This window comes from Narcine bancroftii, chromosome 5 (assembly GCF_036971445.1).
Source record: "Narcine bancroftii isolate sNarBan1 chromosome 5, sNarBan1.hap1, whole genome shotgun sequence".
NCBI classification, from domain to species: Eukaryota; Metazoa; Chordata; class Chondrichthyes; order Torpediniformes; family Narcinidae; genus Narcine; species Narcine bancroftii.
This window is the reverse complement of record NC_091473.1, coordinates 211,269,190-211,284,199: the sequence shown is the minus strand read 5'-3', so window position 1 is coordinate 211,284,199 and position 15,010 is coordinate 211,269,190. Positions and strand designations below refer to the sequence as shown.

General features: G+C 47.2%; 1 protein-coding gene across 1 annotated transcript; it reads left to right on the top strand.

The window, feature by feature from the left end:
• Window positions 1–266: 266 nt before the first annotated feature.
• On the top strand, window positions 267–12,361 carry LOC138764689 (zinc finger protein 229-like). Its single transcript, XM_069940914.1, has 3 exons — window positions 267–580; window positions 1,929–2,050; window positions 9,723–12,361. The coding sequence occupies exon 3, from the start codon at window positions 9,910–9,912 to the stop codon at window positions 11,386–11,388; it is 1,479 nt and encodes a 492-aa protein (XP_069797015.1). The 5' UTR covers window positions 267–580; window positions 1,929–2,050; window positions 9,723–9,909; the 3' UTR covers window positions 11,389–12,361.
• Window positions 12,362–15,010: the final 2,649 nt, after the last annotated feature.

Sequence of the window (15,010 nt, the reverse complement as noted above, 5' to 3'; positions counted from 1 at the left end):
CTATCAGTCTCCTTCCCACCGACAATCGCGCTCCCCTCTGCCCCCGCGGCAGCGACCCCTCTCCTCTCTTCCCTACGACAGCAACCCCCCCCCCGCTGACCATGGCAACACCCCCTCACGGCAGCGACCCCTCACCCGCCCTTCTCCACCCCGGCCCCTGGCAGCGACCACCCCCACCACCCTCGATCGCCACAGACACTTCAGCTGGGATTTCCCTGTGACACCAGCGTGTAAGCACTGACGTCACTGGAGTAACCGGGTTGGCAATTTCGCTGTTCAAGCTGCCGGTTGCCACGTCCTAAGTCTAACTGGGTTCCCTGACAACCTCCGAGGTAGGACAGGGACCTGGTTGACTTTGGACGACGCTGACCGGGTCGGACCCTTTCAAGCTGCCTTGTGAGTGGGGCCATTTTACAATGCAGTTTTAAAGCACCGACTGACAGCTTCCCAGGTTGCTGCCGTCCAGTCACGTGTTGTCCAGCCGCCGGCAGAGGAGTGCGCGCTGACGTCACAGAGACGCACAGCGTCATGAGCGCCGTTCCCTCAGTGACGGGCCGGCCCACTGAGGCTGGTCGTGGAGGTGAGATTTCCCCTGGGCTCTGCGGGCCCAGAGCGGCCGGGTGTCCGAATTCTCGGGGCCCGGGGAAAGGGGGGGGGGTGTGAGTGCCGTGTCCTCGGGGCCAGAGAGTGCCGTGTTCTCGGGGCCCGGGAGCAGGTAAGTCCCGTGTTCTGGGGACGCAGGCCCGGCCCGACCCTGGTTTGAGCCGCACTGCCAGGGGTGTCACTGCGGCCTTTGGCGATCAGCGGCTTCGGGAGGGGGGGGCGAGCGGCACAAAGGTCCGGGCTGGGGCGAGTCCAGATGCAATGGAAGCTTTTCAGTGGGCAGCACAGACAGCGACAAGTGAAGCAGCGAGGAGGGTGTGAGGGGCCAAACTGGCTGCAAACATGTCCTGGTCATGGCACCGGGAGGGGTTGTGTCATGAGGAAGGACTGCGTTCCCTGAACTGTTGGAGGGTGACGGTGACCTTTAGGGGGAGGGGGGATCCCAATAAACAGTGAATAGTGATGACAGTTTCCCCAGTGTTGGGGAGATCATGGACAACCAAGGGGCAACTTTACCCACAGAGGGTGGTGTGGATCTGACAGGAGCTGCCAGGGGAAGATGCAAAGGTGGGGACAGTTACAGGCAATGAGATATTTAAACAGACACATGGATGGGAAAGGTTCAGACGTTCCTGGTCCAAACACACACAACTGGGACTGGCTCAGGTAGGCATCTTGGTTGGAATTAATTGGGCTGCAGGGCCTGTTTCTGTGCTGTCTATCTCTGCGATTCCACCACTATGAAGGGAGACATGGGTGGGAAAGAAGGTAGTCGGATCCTCCCCTTTTGTTATCGGGGCAAAGTGGAGAAAATCAGTGAGGTTCTGGGGCATTGATCAAAGGGTGGATTGGAGCATAGCTGTCCTGGAATTGAAGTGTTGGGTCTTGTCCTAATCTCAGCCTGAGGATACAGGGCCATGGGGTTTATACCCCACACTGGGATCTGATCCCATGGGCTGGGAAGGGAAGCATTGACTCAACTTCAGCTGAACTGTAAGGATCAATCTGGAGAAACGATTCCCTTTAGTTGGTGATTCCAAGACCAACCAACAGGGACTCATATCTAGAGATAGGGCCAGACCAGTCTGGAAACACTCAGGGCAGGTCGCGCACTATCTCCAGGGAGAGAAGCAGGGTTTCAGATACATGTCTTAACTCTGTTTCCCTCTTCACAGACATTGCCTGCAATTGGAAGTTTTTCATTTTTCATCTAAATATCAGAGCTGAGGTTAAGTTCTGAACTGAACTGAAGTGGAGTCAGTCTGCACTTGCAGGAATTTGGAATGATGAGAGGTGATCTAATCGGCTTCTCTTGTGCTTTGCAGATGTGGAGAGGTGGCGATTATATCAATTAGTCCTTGATCTCTGCCATTCTCATGTGGATCTGTGTCCTGACCTCCACTGTGGACCCCAGTGTCTGCTCTTTCTGCCTGCTGGGCACTGAACAGTGAGTATCAGTCATGGCCTCACTCCTCCAGCTCCCTTTCCTCTATATTAGCATTCCCATGTTGGTGTTCACAACCTGCCTTGGAGCTCATCCCCTCAACCTCCCCAGTCTTGTGACCTTCTGAAATCTCTCCTCCCTGATCTGTGACCCCAGTTTGCATTCTTTTCATTTCTCCTTTTGGATTAGAGCCTGTGAGCAGTTGTGTTCTGCAGGGATTGGTGCTGTGTCCCCTATTGATTAATTAATGACTTCCATGAGAATGTCGGGGACAGGATCAATAAGTTTGCAGAAAATGTCACAGTGGACAGTGAAGTCTCATGTCAACAGGATAGAAATTTACTGAGAATGTGAGCAAAGGAATGGCAGATGGTATTAAACTCAGACGTGCAAAATTATGCATTTTGTGAATTTAAATCAGAGCTGGGGTGTTGTGGAACATAGAGTCCTTGGAATGCAAGTTCACATTTCCCTGAAAGTGGTGACACAAGGGGATACGGTGGGGAAGAAGGTGAATGGCATACTTGCCTTCAGCTAAATCATTGTGTGGAGAAATTGGAATGTGCTCTTCCAGTTGTACAAACTACTGGTTGGTCCACTGGTCCACACTTGGAGTGTGATGTGCAGTTCTGGTTGACACACTGCATTTAATTGGGCAGTGTGCTGAAAAGATTCACCAAGTGATGCCTGGATTGGAGGGCCTGAGTTATGAAGAGGGATTGGATCAGATTTTCCTGGTTTCCCAAGAGGGAAGGAGACTGAGTAGGTTTGGGGGATTGGGGTGGGGGGGGGGGGGGGGGGAAGGGGGAAGAAATGCCAGGGGGATATAAAATAATGAGAGATACAGATTGGGTTGACAGACAGGGTTTTGTTTCCCATGGCGGGGGGAGTGTGTTAAAGGTGAGAGGGAGGAGGTTTCAAGGGAAACTGAGGGATAAATGTTTCTCACAAAGCAGTTGGTGTCCAGGATAAGTGTGGATCAGGTTGATGATCAGCACAGATGTAATGGGCCAAAGGGTTTGTTTCTCAACTCTACAACTCTCTGACGATGAGACTCCACCCCTGCCTGCAGTTGCTTTGGTGGCTGGGATCCTCAGCTTTGAGCTTGCCTCACAAAACTCCTTGGTCTTTGAGATGTCCTTGCACCCTCCCACTTTAACCAAACTGTCGGTCATCTCCCTGACTATTCTCCACAATGGTTTCCCAATTCCACCCACAATTGGATGGGCACTGACACAGTCCTGTGTCCACTCATCACCACAGAAACAGAAGCAGGAGTTTTCCTCCTGTGCCCTCAGATCTGCCTCACCATTCAGTGGAATCATTGCTGATCTGCCCCAGGACTGACCTCCTCTTCCCTGTCATTTCCACTTCACTCACATTTCTCGATCATTCACAACATGATCATCCCTCTCTCCAAATCCCTCTGTGATCTGTCCTTCCCAACCCACAAGGATAGAACATTCCAGAGATTTACCTGCCCCTCCCCTGTGCTGAAGTTGAATCATTCCGTGTCCTTGAAGGACTATGGTTTGTTTCTCCTTGTCGTATCTCTCTGCTGTACAGTACTGGAGCTGGACTGGGCAGTGCAGTTGTGTCCCAAGCTGGGTTGTACAAGTCTGTGTCGTTTCCCCCCCACCCCCCACTCCAGTGTGGGGTTGACTGGTCCAGAGTTGTCAGTCCACAGTGGGATTAGAGTGGTCTGTGACTTCACACTGCAGTGCTGGGCTTGTTCATGTCTTTCTCTGTCCTGCAAGGAGTTGCTGCTATAAATCAGTATCCCTACAGTGCAGTCCTGGGGCTGCTGAGGTCAGGATCCGTGCATTGTAATGCTTTGTTGTCCAGGGTTGTGTGTTCTATTGGTTTGTGCCCTCGCAGGACAGTGCAGGGGTCAGAATCAGAAATGTCAAAAAAGTCTTTGCTGTGCAGCAGCATCACAGGTACAAATACTTCTATAAATTACACTTAAAAATAAATACATTTAATACTAAAAGAAGAGAAAGTGAGGTAGTGTCTGTGGTTCATTGTCCATTCAGAAATCTGATGACCAAGGGGAAGGAGCTGGATGCGTGTCTTCAGGGACCTGTACCTCCTTCCTGATGGAAACAGTGAAAAGGGCATGGCCTGCGTGGTGAGGGTCCTTGAGGATAGAGGCTGCTGTCTTAAGACACTGTCTCTTGTGGATGTCCTCGATAGAGTGAAGACTGATGCCCATGATGGTGTTGGCTGAGTTCACAACTCTTTGTACGCTTCCTCGTTGCCGTCTGTGATTCTGCCACATTCATGGGCAAGCATCTATGTGGTTTGCCTGTGTTGATTGTCGGTCAGGAGGAGACATTGTTTCTGATTTGTACTGGGGTCTTCCGATGAGGAAGTCAAGGATCGAGTTGCAGGAAAGGAGAGAGTGCAGAACTCCAGGTTTTGGAGCTTGTTGACCAATACTGAGCATATGATGGTGTTGAAAGCTGAGCTGTAGACTATAAGAGGTCATAGGTGGATAACCTTTGGGTTTCTCCAGCTCTTTTGTATGTTACGCTCCAATCTTAGTGTCTGCAGCATTTCTTGTTTAAATTTAAATTTAGACATACAGTGCAGTAACAACCCCTTTGGCCCATGTGCCCATGCTGCCCAATTACAGAGCATTTCAAACAGTGGGATGAAACTGAAGCCCCTGGGGAAAACCCACACAGATAGCATGGGATTCAAACCCTGGTCCCGATCACTGGTGCTGTAATGGTGTTGTGCCAACTGTGCCATCCCAACCATATTGCAGCTGATAGTTTTTTAAAGTGAGGCAGATGGAGCACTTTCTGGAGCGCCAGGTAGTGTGGGTAATGTCGACACCATTGCTCTCTTGTGGAATGGCAGAGACCAAGAGTTTGTTAAATAAACTCAACAACAAAAACGAGCCTGCTCAAGTTTATGTCACGAGGATAGAGGTTGTTTTGAGACCAGACCAGTGGATATCTCAGGATGGTGGCGCTGTTGTTTTTGGTGCAGACCCAAGAGAAGCGAGACAGCAGAGATGCATCTGTCAGCGATCCCCCGTAGGGTCCAACTGTTTCCATTGAAGACCTGTGCAGGTTTCATCTGCCTGTAGAACAGGGATGGTGTCAATTTTATTTTAATATCAAAGATCCACAGAGTGGGTTTCCTGGATGGCGATGCCTCAAGTGTTACGGGCTCAGAGGAAGAAGCAGACCGGTCGGTGCAGGTCTCCAGAGTGGAAAAGCAAGTCTAGAAGAAGATCCTTCAGGGAACCACAGCATCAGTGCAGGACAGGGCTTAGCTGCAAGGCCACACACCTGGATGCCAGGTGAAGGAGACCAGCTTTTGGGACACAGATGCAGAGATGATAATAATGATTTTTGTAGTATACCATGTACAAATGCTCTGAAGTTCATAATTGCTGCAGCTGAACAGATACTTTAGAATAAAACCATAGTATATAGTGAATTCAATTTTAAAAATCTATTGCACGGAACAAGCCCTTTAGCCCACAGTATTGTGCCGATCAGGAACAGGTCTACACAAAGCCACAGTCACCTGTACAGTCAAGATGATTTCATCAGAATGCTCCTTATCGACTACAGTTTGGAATTTAACACCATCATCCTCTCAAAACTGATCAGCAAACTTCAAGACCTGAGACTCAACACCCCACTGTGTAATTAGATCATGGATTTCCTCACCTCCAAGCCACAATCAACATGGATTGGCAAAAACATCTCCACAATCTCGATCAGTACCAGAACTCAACAGGGCTGCGTTCTTAGCCCCCGATCTACTCATTTTACACCTATGACTGTGTGGCTTAGTACGACAATAACACCATCACAAATTTGGCAATGATTCCCTTGTAATGTATAAAGAAAGGTGATGAATCAGCATACAGGAGGGAGATTGAAAACTTGGCTGAATGGGGCACCAACAACAACCTTACACTCAGTGTTACCAAAACTTATGAGCTGATTGTTGACTTCGGGGAAACCCAGAGGAATACAATCCAGTGATCATTGGGGATCAGAGGTGGAGAGACTGAAGTAACATTCTCAGAGATCTTTCCTGGACCGAGCACACTTATAGCATTGTTAAGAAGCATGTCAGCGCCTCTACTTCTTCAGGAGTTTCTGGAGGTTTGGTATGACACCAGAAACCCTAGCAAATTTTGACGGATGTGTGATGGACAGTGAGCTTACTGGCTGCATCATGATCTGGTATGGGGACACCAATACCCCTGAGCGTAAAGCCCTGAAAATGTAGTGGACACAGCTCAGGACATCAGAAGCAAAACCCCACTATTGAGAAAATCTACAGGGAACACTGCTGTTGGAGAGCAACAGTAATGATTAAGGATCCACACCATCCAGCACACATGCTATTCCTGCTGCTGCCATCAGGAAAGAGGTATAGTTGCCACAAGACTCACAGCACCAGGTTCAGGAACACATGGTACCCCTCAATCATCAAACATCTTAACAACAAACTCAATCGGGACCCATTTAAGTACTCCTACTTGTGCTCTTTATTGATTTTTTTTTAATTCTCTCTATTGCTCAGTCAGTTTGTTTACATTCATTATCTGTTTTAAAGTTCTTTATTTGTTTACATGCGTATAATTTTTTTTTGCACTACCAATAAATGTAATTCTGCCTCGCCAGCAGAAAAGGCATCTCAGGGTTGTATGTGATATGTATGTTTTCTGACAATAAATCTGAAATCTGACTAGAATTTACCAACTGCATAACTCTCCATTTTTTCCCAAGTTCCAGGTCAGGAAAAAGAGATGGATAATGTGGGTAGACCCGCACTCACAATGGGGTTTGATTCCAAGACTCACATCATAAGTTGAAATTATCTTAAGTTTAAATCGGGTGAGAAAACACAAGATTTGCTGAAAACTGCAAGGACAGAACCATCGCCGAGACATCATAAATAGGGGTCTATCTGTAAATATTCACAGTTACTATTGAGTAAGGAAAAAAGTGGCATTGAAATGGTGCAGAATGTAAAACACCATCACACTGAGTACTGGAGCACCTCAGGATAGTGTACACAGCCCGCTCCTGTTCACACTACTGACCCATGACTGCAGCACTAGATGCAGCTCCCACAGAGTCATCAAGTTAACAGATGACACAACAACAATGAGATGCCCTACAGAGAAGATGTGGAAATCCTCATTAAATGGTGTGGAAATAACAATCCGAGTCTCAGCAGGAGCATCCTGTATAGTTCTGTAGACCATTGGTCAATCCACAGGATGGTAGGAGCAACAGAGAGGATCACTGTGATCTCCCTTCCCCCTCACCCAATTGACGTGATCTACTGGAGTCGTTGTTCAAAGACAGTGCACAAAATCATTGTGGACCTCTCCCATCTTGCACACAGCATCTTTCAGCTACTCCCGTCAGGAAAGAGATATAGGAATATCAGAGCCAGCTCCACCAGGCTGAGAAACAGTTTCTTCCCACATACAGTGAGACTGCTGAATGACTGAATGAGCTGCTCATACTCACCCTCTGATCTTTTATTATTTATTAAACAATTTTTAGGTATGTACTGCAATATATTACTTGTATGTATGTGTGTTATGTCTGGTTGTGTACATGTGCTGTTTCGTCAGGTTGACCTTGTTCAATTGGACGATAATAAACTTGAACTTGAAAAAGACTTGTTTGCTGCTGTCCCGCAGTGATATTACCCACAGTGTATGGCGTATCAGAAACCTCACTCTGCCCTGCCTAATATAAACAAATTGCAGTTTATGCTGTGTTCCTGCCTTCAGGATGTCACAATCAGCTATTGCCCACCAATGGATCACTTCGTAGTTTTTTGGCAAAGATCAAATGTAGTAACTCATCCCTTCAGCAATGCTGCTGTTGGTCATCCTGACTACTGGGTGACACCCAATCAATGAGTCCTCCATTACATTGGTCAAACAAACTGTCAATCAAAGTGTGAAACAAAGTCTGTAGACGTGAGTGTAGTAAATACACAGAAGTGCTGCAGAAACTCAGAAGGTGCTGGAGCGTCCAGAGGAGGCAAAGATATATGTCCAACATTTGGGGCCTGAGTCCTAGGTCAAGGTATGAGTAAAAAGCAGACAGATGCCTGAATAAAAGGGTGGGAGGGAGGAGGGAAGAAGGGGAGGAGGAAGGAGCAAAGGCCAACAGTCAAACATGGACATGGATAGCAGGGCAGGGGTGAAAGCTGAGAATTGGGCAGGGAGGAGACTACTCAATGAATGCAGAGCTGGAAGAAAGGAGACAGGGGTAGAGAAAGAGAAAGATGGGGGGGCGGAAGCTAACAAAAACTGGAGGTTGATGTTAATGATATCTGGTTGGAGGGAGACAGAATGTGAGGTACTGTCCTTCATGTCGGTGGCTTTGGTTTGGCAATGAATGAGGCCACAGATAGACATGTCAGTGTGGGAATGATGTGTGGTTTTCAAACGACAGTGGCTACCTGGGGTTGATGTGGGAACCCACTTCTACAGCTGACTCTGGCAGCTGATGCAGATATGGACCACCCTCTGGGTGAAAATGTTGCCCTCCAGTCATTCTTAAACCTCCCCCCCCCCCCCCCACCTTCATCCCCTTCGCTCACATATCAAGAGTTCTGCACACGCCATGATGTTGAACTCCTGTTTGCTCTGTCTCTGTGCCTACTTCTACAGGCAGGTTCTCCACCCCTCACAATGGACCTTTTCTCCCCATTTAAACCTTCTTCCTCCTGGACACCATTTAAGCCTTCTCCCTTCTCTGGACCTTTATATTTCCAACTGCAGTTGAGACGTAAACCATCTTGAATTTACCATTCCGATCTCACCCCCCTCTGAAGACCTGGCCCTCCACACTAATCCCAATCTCACCATCAAACCCACAGACAAGGGTGGCATTGTTGTGGTCTGGCACACAGACCTCTATCTGACTGAAGCCAGACGTCAACTCTAAGATACCTCCTCTTACCCCTCCAATAGGACCCCACCAAAACTTGTTAAACCACTGTATCACTCACCATCTCTGAACTCACCACTTCCAGTCATTTCCTTAACATGGCCTCCAGCCTCATTGGTTCCCACTTGGACGGTGTCACATGGGGTGATAGTGGTTGAGTGACAGGTCTCTAATGCGACAGTTGGTGGGTCAGGTGATTACGATGGGTTGGAAGTTGGCGATCCTTTGGACATCACATTGGAAAGTTGACATGGGATGCAACTTAACATAAGTTTTTGAGACTTATTGGACAGTTGTTTCTGGACTGTTGAGGATTCTGGGTAAAACAGGTTATTTGTGGTCATCGACCTCCAAAACAAAAGCTGCCATGAGCTTTTACATAAAAATTTGAAATAATTCCTGCTCTCTCCCTCCGATCATCATGTGTTTACATAAATGTAGTTCAAACTACTAGACCCCACATAACAGTAAATCCTGGGTTCATAATCAATTCCGTGCTCTTTTATGTTTGGTGCCTCTCTTCCTGTCTATTAAACATATCGTGTTTGTTTCTCTGTGCTAAATTTCATCCACCTTGTGTCCATTGTGATCCTTCTCACAGTTCAGGACACTTTCACAACCAAGCACAGTTTGTCGTGTTGTTGGCCATGTTGTCCTGAAATATTGCCCGCAGAGAATGCCTTGCTGTCTCTCACTCCACTATCTTCTCTTCACAGGGTTAAGAAAGCAGTCCATTTCCAGGCAGAAAACTTCAGGCAATGGCACATTGTGGTCTAACATTCCAAATGGATACCTCGGAACTGTAGTATCAGTCAAATTTGTCAATGTATTAGGGGTACGGAGATCACTACACGGAGAAACTCTGTGCTCGTGTGTGAACTGGACTTAAGTCGATTGGCCGACATGGAGGATCAGGTGACCAGTGATACGTCAGATAAAACACTCCAAAGTGAAGTATGCAGTGAGGCAGGGCTTTCTTTGGACTTGCTGGAAACAGATCACTGCACTAATACTGGGGAGAGACCGTTCCCCTGTAATGAGTGTGGGGAGGGATTTGCCAGCTCTGAAGCACTGCTGCAACACCAGTGTGTCCCCTCTAGGGGGAGCCCATTCCCCTGCTCTGACTGTGGGAAGAGCTTTCAAACCTCCAAGGACCTGGAGGAGCATGGGTGTGATCCCCCCGGGGAGAGTTCATTCACCTGCCGCGTGTGTGGGAAGGGATTCACCCAGTTCTCTGTCCTCCTGCAGCATCACAACAATCACTTCGGGGAGAAAGCTTTTAAGTGTGTGTGCGGGAAGGGGTTCTCTCGATCATCGCACCTGCTGAGGCACCAGAGCATTCATATTGGGGAGAAACCGTTCACCTGCTCCCTGTGTGGGAAGGGGTTCTCTCAGCCCTCTGGCCTGCAGGCACACCAGCAGGTTCACTCTGGGGAGAAACCATTCATGTGCTTCCTATGTGGGAAGGGGTTCTCTCGGCCATCTGGCCTGCAGGTACACTTGAGGGTTCACACTGGGGAGAAACCATTCACCTGCTCCCTGTGCGGAAAGGGTTTCTCTCAGCCTTCTGGCCTGCAGGCACACCAGCGGGTTCACTCTGGGGAGAAACCATTCACCTGCTCCCTGTGTGGGAAGGGTTTCTCTCAGCCCTCCGGCCTGCAGGCACATCAGCGGGTTCACACTGGAGAGAAACCGTTTACCTGCTCCCTGTGCGGGAAGGGATTCTCTCAGCACTCTGGCCTGCAGGCACACCAGCGGGTTCACACTGGAGAGAAACCGTTCACCTGCTCCCTGTGTGGGAAAGGATTTGCTCAGCCCTCTGGCCTGCAGACACACCAGCGGGCTCTCACTGGGGAGAAACCCTTCACCTGCCCCCTTTGTGGGAAGGGGTTCTCTCAGCGCTCTGGCCTGCAGGCACACCAGCGGATTCACTCTGGGGAGAAACCATTTACGTGTTCCCTGTGTGGGAAGGGGTTCTCTCAGCCGTCCGGCCTGCAGGCACACCTGCGGGTTCACACTGGGGAGAAACCATTCACCTGCTCCCTGTGCGGGAAGTGTTTCTCTCAGCTTTCCGGCCTGCAGGCACACCAGTTCATTCACTCTGGGGAGAAACCATTCACTTGCTCACTATGTGGGAAGGGTTTCTCCCAGCCCTCTGGTCTGCAGACACATCAGAGGATTCACACCGGGGAGAAACTGTTCACTTGCTCTCTGTGCGGGAAAGGTTTTACTCAACACTCTGGCCTGCAGGCACACCATAGAATTCACACTGGGGAGAAACCATTCACCTGCTCCCTGTGTGGGAAGGGGTTCTCTCAGCCTTCCGGCCTGCAGGCCCACCAGCGGGTTCACATGAGGGAGAAACCATACTCTTGCAGATAGTGCAGAAAGGGATTTGCCCATTTGACTTCTTTGCACCAGGGAGAAACCATTCACCTGCTCTCTCCGCGGGAAGGTGATCTTTCTGCCCTCCTGCATGCAAGCACACCAGCAGGTTTACTCAGGAGAAACTGTTCACCTGCTCCATTTGTGGGATCGGATTCACTCAGTTATCTGCCTTGCTCATGCACCAGGGAGAAACTTCCCTAGCAGCAAATGTGGAAAGGGATTTGCCGATTCCTCTTCTCTGCAGGGCCACTGGTGAATTTGCAGCAAGGAGATACCGTTCACCTGCTCCCTGTGGGGGACAGAATTCCCTCAGCTCTCCGGTCTGTGGGGACACTAGTGAGTTTACACGGGGAGAGATAGTGTTTAGCATGGACAGTCGGCATCTTTCCACTAGAGGGTGTGTGTTTAAGGTGAGGGGGGAGGGAGGAAGATTAAGGGAGATGTTTGTGTCAAATATTTTACACAGAGACCAGTGAATGTCTGGAATAGGCTACCAGGTGTAGTTGGTTCTTGCCAGGCTCATGAGTGGAGAAGGAGGTGGATCATTGTGGGCAGCAGTTTAATTTAAACTTGGGCATCCTGTTCAATACAGATATTTTGACCGAAGGGTTGATATTTCAGAGGCCACGGGTTTCAGGATTGTTGTGTTGATGGGAATTTTCCTTGCAGTCTGTGTTCCTCCCCATCTCACACTCCCCACTATTATTTGGGCTTCTGCCATCTTTCCCTGCTATTCTGCATGTATGGTTCCTGATGAAAATGACCTTCCTTTACTTTTATCTAATACACTTTAATTGGGTTAAAACAGAAATGAAATATCAAATTTAATCATAATTTAAAGTCTTTATATAAACTTAATTATCTCTCCTTGCTACGGAAATTTGAGGAGGACCGACATAAATGGATGAATCTGCCTATCACGTTGCTGGGTAGAGTCAATTGTATTAAAATGAAAATAATGCCGACACTTCAATATATTTTTTAATCATTACCTATCCCATTACCTACTCATTAAAAAAAATAAATGGACATGTTCATTTATTTTTATGGTCAGGCAAGATATCTAGAATTTCCATGGAAAAATTGACCTGGGATTACAAACTGGGAGGGTTAAAACTAATTGATTTTAAGAAATATTATTTAACAGCACAGACTAGATTTGTTGTTTACTTTTTGAACAATTGATTTTCACATGGTAGGTGAAGCGTTAATGGGACTCTAAATTAATCAGGGGAAAAAAACAAAGAATCTCCTATTGAGGCATGTCTAGGGCAAGATCAAACAATTTATGGCACTAAACGAAGGATTATCCTCAAAGATACCTTTATTTAAAAATAATATAATACCCATGCCTTTGGGGAATAATATTTTAAACACCTGGAATCAAAATGGTGTCAGCTGTATTGAGGATTGTTACAGTCAACAGAGGCAATTCGTGTATGGTTTATGATGTCTATTGGCTTCCGTGGATGCTGTCTGACCTGCTGAGTTGCTCCAACATTTTGTGTGTCTGGTGCCTCAGTGTCCTTTTAAACTTTAACCAGTGCCTGTGCCACTGTAATGATGTTATTTGCTCACCTGTGGACTATTCCCACCAGTGATTTTTGTCCCCTTATTATTTCTCATCTCAACCCAGATTTATTCAACATTCTGCTTTTACTATCACCCTAATCTCATCCCAAATCAACAGTGTTGCCCCACCTCCCGTATCTTCCTGCCTCTCCTTCCGAATTACCTGAAACACTTGGATATTTCATTCCCAATCATCTCCAACCTGCAACCACGTTTGTGTAATGGCCACTAAATCACACCAATTTACACTGATTTCTGTAACAGTTTATTAACCTTGTTTCCAGTGCTCTAGGCATTCCTCTCACTCAGTGTCTTTTTCAATTCATTTACAATATGGCCTTTTAATCTATTACATTGATCTTTTTCTGTCCTCCACTGTGATTTTCCCCTTTTCTGCTTTTTGCTTCCATCTCTATTTTACTTACTTCTATTAAGCTGTTATATTGATCCCAGTCCTGCCCAGATGTAGACTATCCGGATGGGCTGGTGGAACGGGTGGACACATGGGGGATGAAACATGGAGGTGAATGCAGAGAGGTACAGTCTGAGAAGCCCTGACGAAGGGTTGATGGAATGCATCTGCTTGCTTCCTTGATCAACATTTTTCATAAGCCACGAGGGACCTATTTTGCTGGGAAGAAAATGGAGAGGCAAATTTCATCAGGAGAGCAGAATTCATAACATGGTGCAGAGTGAAAGAGAGACCCAAGAGGGAGTTAATGAAAATGAAGATTGTGAGCTTTATGAAGAGGCACAGATTACAGAGGCAAGTTAGTAATGACAAACGTCCAGAAGACCATGGCTTTACACTGGGGACCACAGTTTCAGGAACATTTGAAAATCTTAGGGAGAAATATGAGGAAAAATATAAGGTTTTCCCACTCCCAATGAGTTCTCAAGTGATATTATTACCCACAGTGCATCGTGGTCCAGAAAGAACTCTGACTGAGAGAACTCACCATGTGAGCCGATTTTATGACATCATATTAACCCATCTTCACAACAATTGTGTCCAACCCTGCCTCCATCTCCCTCAAATTTAAAGGCCCTCGTCTTCCAGCCTACTCCTGTCCATTCCATGGATTTCCATGGTAACTCATTCACCTTCTGCATCTGCACACTGGACTCACAGTTGAGATTTGTTGTTAGAGTACAGGCATTACCATACAACCCTGAGATTCTTTTTCATGTGGGGCAGACAGATTTTCTACGTATTGAGTGTGAAAAAAACTCTACTTAAGAGAGATAAGTATACAAAGGAGATAAATGTTTACAAGGAAGTGCAAACAAACTGCAATATAGAAAATAAATATTCAATAAATAAAGTGCAAAGTAAGAGTTCAAATGATTCTGAGTTTGTTGTTCTCATGTTTGATGGTGGAGGGGTAGCAATTTCTTAAACCTGGTGTAATGAATCTTGTGGCACCTGTACCCCTTTACTGATGGCAGCAGCGAGAACAGAGCATGTCCTGGGTGGTGTGGATCATTGATGATTGCTGCTAGTCTCCGACACTAGCGTTCCTTGTAGGTTTTCTTGATGGTGGGGAAAGTTTTGCCTGTGATGTACAGGGCTGTGTTCACTAACTTTTGCACAGTATTGTGCTCTCAGGTATTGGTGTCCCCATACCAGGCTGTGATGCAGCTGGTCAGCACACTTTCCACTGCACATCTGTTGAAGGTTTCCAAGGTTTACTCCACAAACTCGTAAGGAGGTAGAGGTGCTGATCCACTTTCTTCATGATGATATTGGTATGATTGGTCCAGGAAATTTCCTCCGAGATAGTGAATCCCAGGTGTTTAAATATGCTCCCCTTTCCACCTCTGATCCACCAATGATCCACTTGACTATTTCCCCTCTGGTTTTCCTTTCCTAAAGTCTGCAATTAACTCTATTATCTGTGTCATTGAGAGGTTGTTGTTAGTTCATCCTTCAGCCAAGTTTTCAACCTGCTGACTCAGCACCCCTTTTCATACAGCCCACGACTACGATATCTTCAACAAATATGTGAATTGCATAGCTGTTGCACTGAGCCATCCAGTTACA

Bases quoted from the DNA above. Each gene is read 5' to 3' on its own strand.
- LOC138764689 (XM_069940914.1), top strand. From the start codon at position 9,910: ATGGAGGATCAGGTGACCAGTGATACGTCAGATAAAACACTCCAAAGT.